We start from the raw sequence: 15,833 nt of genomic DNA, 5'->3' as shown, positions 1-15,833 counted from the left end.
GTTACATTACTCCATTCGTAATAGAGTGACTATAGGACCCAATATATATAATTAGGGGGTCCCCGCTCCATCTCACCATTAGATTGGGGTCCTTGGCCTGGAAAACGTTGAACACCCCTGCTCTACATAGCGTATATCTTACTCCAGTTGTTGTTCTAATAACTCTGAAAGAGTCAGTGTACTTTGACGTTGCATATTTAACACTGTGGAATTTAATTCCCTCAAAAACATTGGATGAATAATTTGACCTACACCTATTGAATGTTTGGTCTCTTGACCCCTGTAAAGACTCCAAATAATGTGAACAGATGCTTTTATTGTTGACAATTAAAAGCTATGTACCACACATCTCATAATTTGCTTATGCTTAGATTATTTATCATTAAGGCTCCCTAAGTATTTTCATATTATTTGCCTCCACATTCATACACCTCAACCACTTCCAGATCTGGTCAGCACATGTGGGTTTTATAGCAGAATATTCTAGTATTTAATCAAAATCATACCGTGGTCTTTGGGGATTTTTATACAAACATTATACAAAGATCTCTTTTTATTATCTTGATGTCAAAAGTTGTATTTTCTCTAATGTCTTCAACTAAATGTAGCAAAAAAAAAAATGTCATAAATTCTGATGTAGAAAAAAATCCTATTTGTTATTCTTAAAATCTTATCTTTTGGCAATAAATCATGTAAAAGTCTCCACAGTTCAGACTGTTATTATTATTTCAATCTAGAAAAAGCATGTAAGCATCTGGAACCTGTTTGGATTGTTTCACCTCAAAATAGAAGAAGAAAAGTTACATATTTAAAATATAGAAAGCTCATCTTTTAAAATTGTATTTATAATAGCCAGAAAAGCATTTTCTATATTTTCAATTTAAACTCTGAGATATTTGGTTCAAACATGAGCACTCTGAGTGGATTATAAAAGAGTAACAGAAATGGACAATGTAGTTGTAACCACTGAAAAATATTGATTTTATCTAATCATATTATAACTGCCTTCCAGAATGAAGTTAAAACCAATCATCTTAACTTATTTAAATGTTAACATGTCTATATAACTGATTGCCAGTATTCAAAATCAAAACTCTGATGCTTAATGAAATTTAAGTCAGTTAAAATGTTTTTAAATATCTTTAAATATTGTATCAGAGTTAGTTATTATGCATTTTTATGTATCTATTGTAGATGGGAGCCTCTAGGACCGAAAATTGGTCCTTGCACCTGTTAAGGCTCCTGTACTGAAAACATAAACTGTTAAAATTTAAATATAGGTAATTTTGTTCGTAAAAGAGGCATATATTACTTTGATTTAAGGGGGTAAGTGGGATGGACTTAGATTATTTATGTTAAAAAAACAACTATTTTCTTCTTTCAGGTTCATCATTTTGAATTATCCTCCTTCCTTTCACATATAATCCTATTTACCTGCTGAAATTAACAGAAAATAAATTGATTCTAATAAGATTTTACTTTTGCCGTTCATTTTTTTGTTTAATAACCAGTTTTTCATGATGATATTCACTGACAGTAGAGACAGTAATCGAGTTATCCCTTAGACCAATTTCATATTTCTCCTATATAATTTATTGAAATATTCATTTTAAAAACTACAGAAATTACAGGTCTGTAACTCCTAATGGTATAAACTAAACAAATGCCCTCCTGCTCTATGCACCCATGAAACAAAAAACGTATATTAATATTTTTTTTTTTTATTATTCATTCTGATAAGTAAGAGATATATCTTAGACAGATCAGCAAATTTGAACGTGAAAAAAATGTGTTTAAGGATTAACAAAGGGTGAAAAACATGCTTAAAGTTTTTACCAGGCTCTCATTGTCAAATGTTTGCCTTTAAACAAGGACAACAGCGCCCCCCAGTGGACGGAGCGAGCCTCGCTTCCATCCTGTCATCTGGATGTGTCAGAGGGAGTCAGGGCGAGTCTTGACTGCAGGCATCGTCATTGCAACCAGGATGCGCATCAGTGTGACAAGTAGCCTTCATCGATGCACTGAAGGTAAGATCGATTGCTGTTTTATTTGATGTATTTATATGTTTATAGTTTCGGGTGTTTGTTCTCAGAGAAAGATGATCTCATGACGCGGCGGCGCTGTCTGCTTGATCCCTATGAGGCGTGTTTACAGCCATCACAAGAAGCACAAATAGTCGATGGGTTCGTAATATTAGAGCTGCTTTAACTGGAATTGATCAAAGTGTTGGTTTTAATCCTGCAGCCATATGCGCAGTAGCACCAGTGGATAATATGACGCAATGTTTGTTATTGTGCGTGAATAAATATAGACATTAAGCATGATGACTAATGCTGCCATAAAATAAATACTATATTCTGGTGGATTTTTTTTAATGTATGCACATAAAATCAGCACATAGAACAATAGTCATGTTTTGGCTCTAAAAACAGGTTATTATTATTTATGCAGGAAATGTAACCACCTACATTTAATAGGAGAGTTATTATGTGCTGCTTTGTAAGGCAACGTGTCACCCTCCTGTAGGCCTTTTCATTGCTGCTTAAAGCGTTAACAGTAAAACATATCAGCAGGTTGAATTTATCCATTTCTTCTTTTTTATCTGTTTAAAATAAACTAATAGTGACATTCAGTTTCTTACCTTCAATAAGCCTCTTCTTTTTCATTAAAAAACTCATTAATTTTTTTTTATATACATGTTTATTTATTCATTATAGTATCCAATCATTGTATCCATAATCATACATGGATACATATTTTTTTAATAATAATTATTAATATAAATACTAATTGTTCCTATAGCCTCCCTTTGTTTTTCTTAATAATTGTTTTCTCCCCTACAGTTCTTTGAATCTTCTCCTCATCTCTGTGTCCATTTTTTTTTTTGTGGTCAGTGAGACATTTTTTACACATTCATTCAGATTAGATGTTCATGGACTGCAGAAGTTGCTCTGGTCAGCACCAAATTAAATCCTTAAATCAATAAACTGTGGAGAGAGAGAGGGAAAATAAAACAGGCCTACAGAGTGATACAGAAAAGGGAAGACTGTGGTACCAGAATGAAGACACAGGTGATGACAGAGCAGAAGAGCCATTTGAAGCACACTGAGAAGGTCTGAGGAGCTGCAGTGCATTTGCTGCTGACAGCATCTGCAGGCAGCCCAACAAACTGGGTCACTTTTGTTTCCAGACCATCTCTGGGGGCCACCTAGAGCTCTGTCTTGCTTTTCTGCTACAGTTATCCATAAATTTTTACATACGGTCATATTTGACATCAAATCTATTTATGTATTTTTCTAACAACTTAAACCTCAACCACACCGACCCACAAACTTCTATCATTATTCTGAAGCTATAAATATGATTTTCACACATGTTCCACCATTTTTCAGTTCTTCTTTTCATTATGAGGCAATGTTTTCTAGATACTAGATTTAAATCCATCAATATCTAGTTGAAAGGCCAAGCTGCTTTTAGGTTTTACCTTTCTGATTTGACCTGTCACCCTCAGATGTCAGGAAAATGGTAACCATGTGCAGGAGTATTTAAAGCTTGAGCCTGTGATGAACTAGAACATAGTGGAGCTGTAAGGTAGATGTTCAGTTAAACCAAGAGGGTGCAGTGTAAATTTTACAGTGTTAAAGTAACACTTCAAGAGTGCATTTGGTCTCACTCAGAATTAGTGTTAAATTAGAACTCTATGTAGTGTATATTTTACTCCAGTTATTGTTGTAATAACTCTAAAAGAGTCAGACTCTGCATATTTAACACTGTGGAATTTACTGTATGAAAACCATGCAAGGAGCCCCTTCTCAAAGATTAACACCTTTCAGGATGAAGAGTGTGAGGTTGTAGAAGCATCATGCTGAGGATCTGTCATTCTATCAGTCATGCAGATGCATTTCACAAGTTAGACGGAATATAGAGACAGTACAGAGAAGATTTTTTGGGGGGGGAAATGTACATATTTTGTACATACTAAAAAAAACTGCATATTGTAACGTATTCAACTCATCCTAGAAATCAATAAGAACGTTTGTTTTCTTGTGTCTGCTAATATCAGATGCTTTTTTTAAATACTGACCGGATTTTTGTGTGTCTCTATCAGTATTTGAATAATTCCCATTTGGTGGAGATTGGTCAAATTGAATGGTACAGTAGTGTAAAAGTGATTTAAGCCACTGTTATGACCAGAGAGAGCTATAAATCCAGTTCCTCATATATGCACATGAAAAAAACACTTAATTAATCCTGGTGTCTGCTCTATTCCAGAGAACCAAACACATTATAAGAGCTCTAATAAAAGGGGGATCCATATCCAGCCAGAGTTATGATAAAATAGTCTTTGCAACTTAGTAATTAGTATTTACATGTTTTTTTGGATCATGTAAGGCAAAGAAATCACCTGCAAGCATTTTAAACTCATACATCTATTTCCTGTTCTGAAAAATGGTCCAATCTTTGAATTGTAAAATTACTGCGACCAGGAAAATAAAATATCTAAATAATCCCTTTAATGCACAAAATAAAGTGGACTATTATGAGATGTAAAATACAAACCCAAAATGTGCATAATCAGTCTTTTATTTCATGATGACCTTACATCTCAAAGTGAAATAGATTAATGTTCTGGTCAGATGTGGCCTGCAGGATAGCAACACCATACTGCTGTTACATCCATCATTATACCACTAAATCATTGTTTTCCTTTCTGTTTAATCACTTTTAAAATTCCCAAAGAAGAAAATGGAAGATAATTAGAAATATTCAATTTTATTTTATATTTCTTAGATGAAAATTAATACAATGTTGCTGCAATTTGAGGATAAGCTTTAAAGAAAATAGGATTGAAAATAATCATACAGGTTCCAGCCACTAAAAAAAAAAAAACAGCAATTAATTTAGATTTTACTGACCAGAAGCTAATTATAATCAAATATTGTTATCATAATTTCATATTTATTATAAAGTTTTCAGCAGAATTATCTAAACATGAATGCATTGAAATGTTGCTTACGTATAACAAAAAAAACTTTTTAGATGCACATCTTTATTAATGTAAACAGAAGCTGATATTTATGTCGGCTTTTTATATTTTCTAAATCATTAAATCAAGACTTTTCTAAAACCCTGCTGCATGTTTCCCTCCTGTCATGCAGAGGATGGATGGTAGAAAGGTGAAATGACGTTTATTCTTCACGGTGTCTTTGCATTAGTTCCAGCGTTTGTTCGCTTTTTATCTCACAGTGCCCATGGCAGTGAAGATTAGTGTGCTAGAGGACTTCTCCCACTGAGAAAAACTCCCACACAGCCTAATGAGCCACAGCATCCGTGGTGTAATTGTCATCTGTTTCGGTTTCGCATGATGGTGTCAAAACAGAGACTGAGCTGGCAAAGAGCATCGTACTCGCTGGATGGATGGATGGATGGTGTGGGACTGAGTGAGGGGCACTTGGAGCATCATATGTGTGTCATTGGGAGGGATGATGTTTTCATCTGCACGTGCTGCGTGACGTCAGAACAGATTCATGGGTAAAAATAGATCTTCATTGCTGAGGTCTTTAAGCTTGAGTGCACAGCTTCAAATAGACGATCAGAAATGAGTCTGAATGGAGCTGTGGTAGATTACACAAGTGTTTTAATCCTAGTTTGTGTTAATCTGGACTAAGAAGGAGGAGGAAGTGTGGATCACACTGAGCAAAGGCAGCTGTGGATTTGAAGGGAGGACTCTTATACCAGAGTAATGTTAACTGACTGTGACATGCTACTGGAGATGTGACAGCTACCGGTCAGATCAAATAGAAGCAACCCATGCTGGTTATCAAAACGTTTACTTTGTTCCTTTCTTCTCAACATTTTGGAATTTCTTTAGGACTAGCCTTTTGAAGGTACCCAGCGGTTTTTGGATTACCAGTTTTGATCTTGTGCTACAGTACTTAACCTAAACTAATTTTCAAATTTAGCATATCAAGAAGCAATAGGTAAATAATTTCATCCATAATGCATTCACTGTAAGGAGCTATAGGCTGCTATTTGGATCAGAGAAATGTTTTTATGCAGTGATGCTAAAATGCTAGTGGCTGTCATCAGAATTGATCTTCTGAATCGTTTTGTCTTTTGTAGTTGCCTGTTACCTACTAGAAAACTGTCCCCTCTCAGGCTGCTAAATATCAGCCAATCACATTAAGGCAGCGTGTCCATCTCAGATGACATCTTCCAATTTAAACTTTCCACACTCCTCGATTTCTGTTTCACTGAAAGAGAAGCTTATAGTTTACAGTACACAATTAATGTGTGGATTAGGAATGTTTCCTAAACCGTATCTCAGTTACTATTATTTGTGTTAAGGAGTCAGACAGAAGAAGCACATTCAGACATCTGGTTGTTATTTCTGCCTCTACAGATCTCTGGTTTTCCTCCTATTTAAACCCCTACATGGAGGATAAGAGTTCATCTATGTAAATCAGTTGAAATGAAATAAAATGAAATGAAAAGGAATTTATTTCAGACAAATTTGACAAACAACAAAAAATAAATCAACCAAATACACACAAAAAGAGACTAGTCAACATTGAACCAAACCAAACTCCAATTTCCAAGCAAACTAAATTCACCTAAAAGTAAATAGAAACAAAACCCTACACAAAATAAACCTGTTGGTATATACAGCCAGAGAACTGACATCCATTAGTAGAAACTGTCTGAAAATGGGTATGAAGAAGTAAAATGTATTTATTTTATTTCCCCTCTCCCTCTTATTGCACTTAAATTACCTTAAAGTAGAGTAACCTGCCTCTTATACTTCAGTGTTTTTTATCCAATATTCACACAGACACATACACAATATATATATATATATATATATATATATATATATATATATATATATATATATATATATATATATATATATATGGATACGACGTCTTATACAACCCCAACTCTTAAAAGCCTCATCAGTTTGAGGGATAATACACCTTGACCAACAATAATTATTTTGGTCTAAGTTCCAGTTAAAAGGAGACAACAAATACATCCCAATCTGAGATAAACTGGTTTTCCTCAGATAGAAAACTTTGAATCATTTTGAATGCATTATCTGTGTTGTGAATTGGCGCTATAAAAATAAATTGAATTGAATACTTTACTCACTGTTTATCTATCAACCCTGTGTTTTTTAGTGTTTGGGATCATTTTTTACTAAGCATTTAGTATACATCTTTTATTAGAATCATGCAAAAACACAACATCTATAGCATTTGTGCTTCTCAGGTTGTTGTTGAGCAGCGAAATGTTTACAAGTTAGCTATAGTGCTGAAGCAACACGTTCAATCATGGTAACTTATATAAATTACTGTGCCATCCTCTGAAGTTAAGAATATATTATTGATTCATTGAGCTAATATAACATATTTGATGATTTGGCATTGTCTTACTTTCAAAACCTTTTTTTTTTCTTAAGGTCTAAATTTGACTGAGCATTGAATTAGATCAAATTTATCTGGCTGTGATCTAAACCACACTTCTTTTGCTTGAATCTGCTGAACTGAGTTTATTTTTGAACAGCAGCTGAAACCCCTTCTTTTTTGTCAGACTTTAGTCTCTCTTAAGAATAATTTCATGCATTTTTTATCTTCTTTATATCAATGGTTGTTTGTATTTAATGATATAGTGATTTTAATGTTTTGATCTTTTGATGCCTAATCTCCTACTATGTCTATGTTCAGCTTTTTACAAATAAATAATGTGCTCATTCCTTCATCTATTTCCTGCTACAGGCTTTATGGTTAAACGTCTTCAGAAGTGTAGTAATGAGTTAGATTTGCCCTGCTACAGTTCCTTGAGTACGTTTTTGAAAGGAATATACTTTTAAAAATAGTTTTACTGCAGTATGCTTTTCACTTTTACTGCAGTAATGTCTTTATAATATAATACCACCTTTACTAGAATTAAATGTTGGGCTTCCTCATCTGTTAGCCACTTTTATTGAATAAGAAACATGTTTGCTTTTAAAAGTGCTCCAGGAAAAGACACGCAGTCAAAATGAGTGTATCTTTTTTTTTACACAAGCTTATTTTAACCTAGAATAAGCTGATATACAGTAAAGAGGAAATATTGTTAGAAAATATTTTTTTCATATTCCTTAAAATACCACAATTTGCAGATATATTTTTTTGTTTTGGTCTGTCTTTATTAAATAATTTTAGATATATGTTATGATGGGTTAATCTGTACTTGAGTAGCCTGTTTAACATGTGTTACTTTACTTTAGAGTAGTTTCTTGTAAAGTTGCTTTTTTTCTCATACTTGAGAACAACTTTTGAATACTGTGCCCAACTCTGATTGACTTATATTGTAATTCCCTCAACCAGTTCCTCTTATCATGTTGTTAACATGCATATTGCTTTTTACTTGAAATTTTATCCTCATTCCTCACAAAGAAGGACAGTTACCTTCATTGAAATGTGCTATATTGACACCAAGGTGGTTGTAACACCTGACAAAACGAAAAAAGAAACCAGACAAGCAAACCTGAAAGAGGAAACGGCACACATTGTAGTTAAAAAGAAATAAGAGTTAACCTGCCAATGTTGACATAAAAAACAAACTTAACTAACTCTATTTTTATTTGCATTGGTTCTGCTTCATGTTTGTACATTGAAACATGGGCCACTCTAAATGTTAAATGCTGAAACCAACACATCCATAAAATGTGAGAAATTTGTCATTTATTTTGAGTTGTTTTCGATTTAGCTGCAGAGAAAGCAGGTGCAGAGGTGACCATGATGATAAGGAAAAAAAAACAGCTGCAGAGAGCGCTCTGGTCCTGATTCGATTGAAATTCTCACTGAATGAGGGAGGATCACCCTTATAGTCTGCATTCCGAAACTATGCATCCGCCTGGATTGGAGACTACCTGACAAAAATAGTTTGTTAGACTAAAGAGACAAGTCCAAAACAGGAGCACCACAGGGGACTGTACTCTCACCAGTTCTTTTCGCTCTAAACACCCCCTGACACCTCCGGCAGAGTCCTGTCATCTGCAGAAAACCTAGGATGCATCAAAGAGGAAGAAGAACCTAAGTACAGGAATATGTTAGTCCCCTTGTGAAACGGTGTGGACACACCAATCTGATCCAGAAAGTCAATAAAAACAAAAGAGATGACTGTAGGTTTCTGTAGAAACAGGAAGGAGTTATACACAATTACTAACATGGGATAGGACGTGGAGGTGGTTAAGGTGGACAGCAAACTAGACTGGAGACGCAACTGTGAAGCCATCTACAAGAAGGGACAGAGCAGATTGTACTCCCTAAGGAACCCTAGCTCATTCAGTGTTAACAGCAAGAGGCTACATATCTTCTAAAAGTCTTATATGGGGTGTATGTCTTCCTGCATCATCTGCTGGGGTAACAGCATCAGAGCTAAGAGAAAAAAGCTCAACAAGCTGATAAAGAAAGGTCAGCTCTGTTCTAGGAACTTCTCTAAAACCTCTGGAGATAAGCTCACAAAGGAGAATTCATCATAAATTCAAGAAGATTATGGACAACAGTGAGCATCCTGTTTTGAAGATTTTCAAACAACAACAGAGTGTCTTCAATATCTCTGCTTCTTTTTGTGTCTCTGCTTCTGTCTCTTTGAACCCCAGTCGGCCTTGGCAGATGGCTGCTCACACTGAGCCTGGTTCTGCTGGAGGTTTCTTCCTATTAAAAGGGAGTTTTTCCTCTCCACTGTCGTTACAAGCATGCTAAATGTGAGGGATTGCTTTCGAGACAATGATTTGATGCAATCAACTGGTATTCCTTAAATAGAAAACTTTGAATTTTTTTTTTCAATTTGACTGTATGATCTGGTTAAATTGTAAAGTGCTTTGAGATGACATGTGTTATTAATTGGCGCTGTATAAATAAACTGAATTGAATTGAACTGAATTCAGTAAGAGGGTGGAAGACAGACCTCGACAGAAGATCCTTCCTGTCTACAACTATCAACACCCACAACTGGTAAACAAAGGGAAAAAAATAAGAGTGAATTTTATTTCATTATTTCAAATTTCTCTTATTCAGGTAAAGTTCTATGAATAGCACACTTTTCAAATATTATTTCACAGATTATATTTACAGAGCACACAGCAAGATGTGGCTGCTAACGTCCATGCAGGCCAATAGAAATGCTTCTCTGCTCCTCACTGCAGAGGGAAACCCGCCCAATGAAGTAAAGAGAACGTGTTCGGTGAAATGCAGTTTGAAAGGAATCCAGCAAATCAATATGAAAAAGGAGAAATTAGGAAAAACTAAAACATAAAAAATCTAAATAAAATAATTTGAAAAAATAAATTCAGAAATCAGCAAAGTTACCCTCAAGATGTTTTTCGGTTAAAAGGTTTTTCAAAGTGACTTTTTTTTTTTTATCTGCACTTTTTTTTTTATCTTATTGTTTACCACTGGAACAATTAGTTAATTTAACAGGTAAATCTGATATTAATACATAACGGTTATTCTTATAAATATATTGTGGTGACTTGTTCTTATGTGTAGACTACAGACAATAATTGTTCTTGTTTATGAACATTTTATATTAAAATAGAGCTCACAGTTAACATCCTTATATTTTAAATCATAAATTCCTCCACAAATAATTTAAAGCCATTTTGAATGTTTGTAACTTATTTTCCTCTTTTCACTAATTTATGCAAAATATTTCTCTAGAAGAAACAAAATGGAAATGTAAATTTAAAGTTGAAATGAAAAATATTACCACCTAAAAAGGGAGAACAAGTACTTTATATATCCACCTTATCCAATCCAAACAGTGCTTGTCTTTGAAAATCAGATGCTGTTTCTCTGGCTGTTGTTATAGATGTAAGGATGGGTTTGAATGTATGAATGATGGCTTCTTTAAGGTTTGGAAATGGCATCAGTGCAGGGTTATTTATGCCGCAGTGTACTCTGTAAATAAAGTAGATGCATAAACTCTGGTTTGAGCATCTCAGTACCCACAAAAACCTTCTTGAATTTGTCAAATAGCCTCATATGGTGTGGAGTCCAAATCTCTCTAAAGCTCTAAAGGAGAGAAGGTACAAACTTTGCTCCTCAGCACAAATGGTTGATGAAAATTGTTGTTATTGAAAATCCCACCTATATAAACCTTTTATAAACAAAATGCCAATTTTAAATTCTAATTTTCACAAAATAATTTTTTTTTGGTGAGAAAACAAAGTGGTTTTATGAACCTAATGAAATTTCAATCTTGCTGAAAATAAATTTGCCAACAAACTTCCAAAGACCTGCAATTTTTTTGTGCAAAAAAATGGCAGACCTTTGTTTTGTGAAATATTACATCTTTAGAAAATACATTATTCTAAGATTATTACAGAAGATTATTGTTGTAGGATCTTTAATTAAATAGAATTTGATTTTTTATAGCGCGTTCAACTTCCTGATTTGCAGCAAAATCCTTTTAGCTGTTATTTTTTATGTAGCCTATATATTTTAAGTAACTTGGATTTTAGAACAGAATTATTTATACTTACATTATATACAGTAAATATTAGGTATATTCTCTTTAAGGAAGCAAAAATAGAGCCTTGTATTTCAAAGAAAACATCAGCATTTAGCGTTAGAAAACTAGCAAAGAGGTACTAAAGGAGATATTAAAGATTTTATCTCATAAGAAAACATAAATTTTTCAATGTAACAAAGCAATGTGAACTCAAAAAACAGCAAACATTTTTCTTAATTGATAAAAAAAAGTCTTGGAATGACAGCTGGAGAGAGGCCCCAGCACCCCTCGCGACGGCACTCAGGATAAAGAGTGTCAGACAATGGATGGATGGATGGATGGATGGATGGATGGATGGATGGATGGATGGATGGATGGATGGATGGATGGATGGATGGATGGATGNGGAAGTCTTGGAATCATGGAAATTTAAACAGATAGTTTGTGGATTTGTTAGGTAAGACATTGAAGCTGTTAGCTGTTGTTAGTTAATGGTGAAATATGATGAGGAGTATGGAGCTCTGAGCCAGCTCTCCTGTTATGGCCCACTTGGCACAGCTTTAGTTTCCTGCTCCCAATGAGCTGCCTTATGTGCAGCACTGCTTGCTTCATCGGCTGCAGTTTTCTAGGAGAACGCAGAATCCAATTGTTTTTACTTTGAACTGTGGTCTCTGTGTGAGTGAACTGCATTAACTTATCATAAATAGATGATTTTGGAATCCTTCTACGGGTGAAAATATTTGAATTTTTTGTGAGGTTTTTATGCGTCTTCTGTAATTTTCAGTTACACTCAGTTATTACAGAGGCTAAATGTTGGGGGTTTAGACCCTTTTATGTTCAATGGTTTTTATTGTTCCTCTGACATATTGGAGGCAAATGGTTCTAAAAACAGATCCTGAAAGTTGGATTGCCTCAATGGATTTCTGCTGCTTTGGTTTTGTTGCGTTTTATTGTCACTCTTGAATGCTTTGGATAATCTAATTTCTTAGTGAGATAAATATAATCCCAGTAAAAAGCAATTAATGGATAATGATCTCATAACAATAAAAAACAAACATTCAAACTCACTGTGAGGGAGAGCAGCTGCCAACTGAAGGTAATAACTGGCTGTGCCATCATTCAGGAGCAAACTGCATGGAGTGCTGGTGTGATTTGCATTCTGTTTTTACTTGCTTTGTTCCGGAAAATGTACACACAATCCTTTGCAGGAGTGATTTCACTTAAGAGGGTTATTACACTGTTACACATGGACATCCTGTTTAACATCCAGGTACAGCTTCAGTTTGATTTAAGTCCAAAGTTTTATTAAGCCAACACAACCTTCATTTTACGGAGGCTGTTCAAAGATAGTGTTGGTCCAGACTGATTTATGCTTAATCTAAGTTTGCTTGACCTTTATGTCAAAAACGAACAAGGCAAATATGCAGAATATTTTACTAAAAGGCTTTGGGATCAAATCATCCTGATATTTTGTTTATGCTATTTTCTTTTTTAATGGAAACTAGCTTTTGTATTGTTATGATTATTTTGTTTAGGTCAATAGCTTCACCTCGATCGACAGATTTCAGTTTTTTCCTTTCTTAATTTAAAATGATGAAACATGAACACTGAGACTAACTGTGTCACCACAATGTGGCCTGTAGTTCTTAAGATGCTTCTTAATGATATCTTAAATAAGTCTTTGATACTTTCTTGGAATAACTTGGTTTCTCTATTTGTGGCCTGGGGTCTGTTATCTAAACCTGAAATCAGGGAAACTCTGAATTTTCTGTTTAACAAAGAGAGTTTCCTAAACCTCTGTTTCAGTCACCGTGGTAACATTCTCTCCAGAGCTAACCTGGTCGGTAGCAGGTTTTCTTCAGTAAATTCAGAGTGTCGCCCCCACCCCCACCCCCACCCTCTGCACTCTCCTTACAGCCAATCACGCTGTTTTATTTCCCTATTTAGTAGGTATTTTGTCGTAGTTTTGTGCATGAAAAAATATTTAAATCATTCATTAGGTTTTAAAAACAAACATTGCATGTCTGTTTAAAGAATCTGCACTTTTTCACAGAGAATTAAATATTATTAGGGAGAGTATTCTACAACTCAGTTGACAGGGCATGAGATTCCTTGTGTTTGGTTTGTTGATATTTCATTTAGTTATATTTACAGTGCATGAAGAACTACTTAAATTATTTTTAGATTACACATAAATAGATTCATTAATTCTGCGGGGGAAAATGAACAACTTTAAGGTTAGGATTAAAAATTAACTCGCTGATAACCTAACGAGCCATTCTATGGGACTGATAGACGCTTATAACAGCCATTGATTGGGATGATAACATCCAAAGTGTGGCTGCAAACAGCCACTTTACTGTGTAAAAAAAGACTGAATCAACGTGAGGAGGGACAAATGAGATGATGCGCAGATTCTATATATTAGAACAATGTCTTTAGACTTCATTTTCACCTGCTGCAAGAAAATTTTCCCTTAATAGATGCATTGATCTATTACCATTCAAGAAATAATCTGGTAACGTTTTATCAACAGTATGGCAAGCCGTTTTGATATGTAATAGTTTTCGAAATATGTATTCCTGATATGTGAAAGAAAAAAAATTAGTTTTCTAAATGATAATTCTCAACATCTATTATAAACATTTTGTATGTCTATAAATTAATTTTGTCTCTCCATATTCCTAATATTACTGGTCAGCATTTGTATTATTTTAACTTTGAAAAAATGTTTTTCAGTTATCATAAACACTTTTTTTAGTCAAGATAAATTTTAAAATGGCCATTTAAAATGTGTAAACTAGATACATAAAAATGTATTCTTACTAGTATAATTCTTTTTTTTTTTACTTTCTTAAATTCAGTTTCCGCTACAAAAATGTAATTTATCAGGAAGAATCTTATTTTAGTGATCTACAAATGGAACAACAGAGAGGAGTGCTTTAGTAAATGTAAAAACGGCCTACCATAGCCACTTCATATAAATAAATGCATTAACTTGAGCTACATTCTTGTCCTTCACCACTTTCCTCTCCTTTGTAGCTGTAGCACTGTTTCTCTGTCTTTTAAACCATTCTCCTAATTATTTTATTTTTTTGCATTTCTGCATTCAAATCTGTAGCTCCAGTGGCGTGGAATAGACCCTTCCTTTTCCCTGTTGTCATGTTGACTTGTTGAATTGGTGCTCCACTTATGGCTTTTCATAGTTGTTACACAGGTGCCTAACTCTGAGTGGACTTAGTTAAAATTGATTGAACTAATTCATAAAAGCTGCTATGAAACCAAACACTCAGAGTTCCTGACTTTAGGCTAGATCAATTTAGAAGTGTGGATTTGAATCTGAATTTGTTAAACCTGATTATTGAAATGGACCCCTGGTCTTTAACGATTCCAAATAAGGGGCACTAAATTACCAGGTGCATTTATTTATTTCTTGTGTGTAATAAGTGGGCGTGTTAAGGGAGTTCTACAAAGATTGCTGCTCAAATGTTAAGATGCACAAACCATCTAAAGATCAGGGCCCACAAGCCTTAGAGATGGTTTGTAACCTTTCCACACTGACCTTAAACTGTTAAATTTATTTAGATGAAGGGGTGATGTAACTCTTTTTAAAATCTTGTGGCATACTTCATTTTGTCAAACAAGTATGAGAATTTTTCTGTCTGGCAGTAATTAGGTCTGTGTGTAGCTTGTAATTGTATTTACATTGTGGTATCTACTCATGTTATCTTTTTCATATATTTTTTTTAATAATATAAAATGCTTAAGGAAAAAACAGGATCTTTAAGGGGACGAAGATTTTCCATATCATTACACATTTATAGCATAAGGGAAAGATGTAGATGTAAAAGATGTGTGCAGAGCTTTTATAGCCTACAGCTGTGTGAAAGTCTCACTTTCACAGAGAGGTTCATCTCGCTGCATATATTAACACTCTCCAAATCCAAGAACTAGTTTTGTTCGGCTTGGAAGAAAGCATCCTGCTTGTTACTCTTAACGACATAAACAGCAGGAGTTATTTTTGTGCCTACATGTTCTAATAAAATCAGTGTGGGCTATAATTTCTATTGTCTTTTTCTTCCAGATTTTTCACAATCAAACGCCTGAGAATAAAGTAGAAAGCAACAAAGAACAAACTACTATTAGTCCCTGAGTCTGCTATTAAAGCTCTTTCCTCTTAAATCCCACCTGTGACCTGCTGTAAGGCCACCATGTCTGGGAAGGAGCGCAGCCCCCGCCATCGGCCTTGGTCTGTCTACCGGGCCAACACCTTTGATCTGTCTGCTGAGATGATGGGGCTTGCTCTCTCAGGTAGCTACGTAACCGGTACC

General features: G+C 34.5%; 1 protein-coding gene across 2 annotated transcripts in view; it reads left to right on the top strand.

Annotated features, from left to right (window-relative positions):
- The first annotated feature begins 1,926 nt into the window (after positions 1 to 1,926).
- inpp4a (inositol polyphosphate-4-phosphatase type I A) overlaps positions 1,927 to 15,833 on the top strand; it is a 33,127-nt gene continuing 19,220 nt past the window's right edge. Inside the window, exons 1-2 of one of the 2 annotated variants that reach the window (XM_015398162.1) lie at positions 1,927 to 2,027; positions 15,587 to 15,813. In XM_015398162.1, the coding sequence (XP_015253648.1) occupies positions 15,714 to 15,813 (100 nt within the window). In that variant the 5' untranslated portion in view covers positions 1,927 to 2,027; positions 15,587 to 15,713. The remainder of the gene's footprint in view (positions 2,028 to 15,586; positions 15,814 to 15,833) is intronic. The other variant, XM_015398163.1, reaches the window with a different exon arrangement.

The sequence above is a fragment of the Cyprinodon variegatus genome, unplaced genomic scaffold (genome assembly GCF_000732505.1).
Source record: "Cyprinodon variegatus isolate N-32 unplaced genomic scaffold, C_variegatus-1.0 Scaffold916, whole genome shotgun sequence".
NCBI lineage: Eukaryota > Metazoa > Chordata > Actinopteri > Cyprinodontiformes > Cyprinodontidae > Cyprinodon > Cyprinodon variegatus.
The sequence above is the reverse complement of the archived record's forward strand: the minus strand, read 5'-3'. Positions and strand labels throughout refer to the sequence as shown.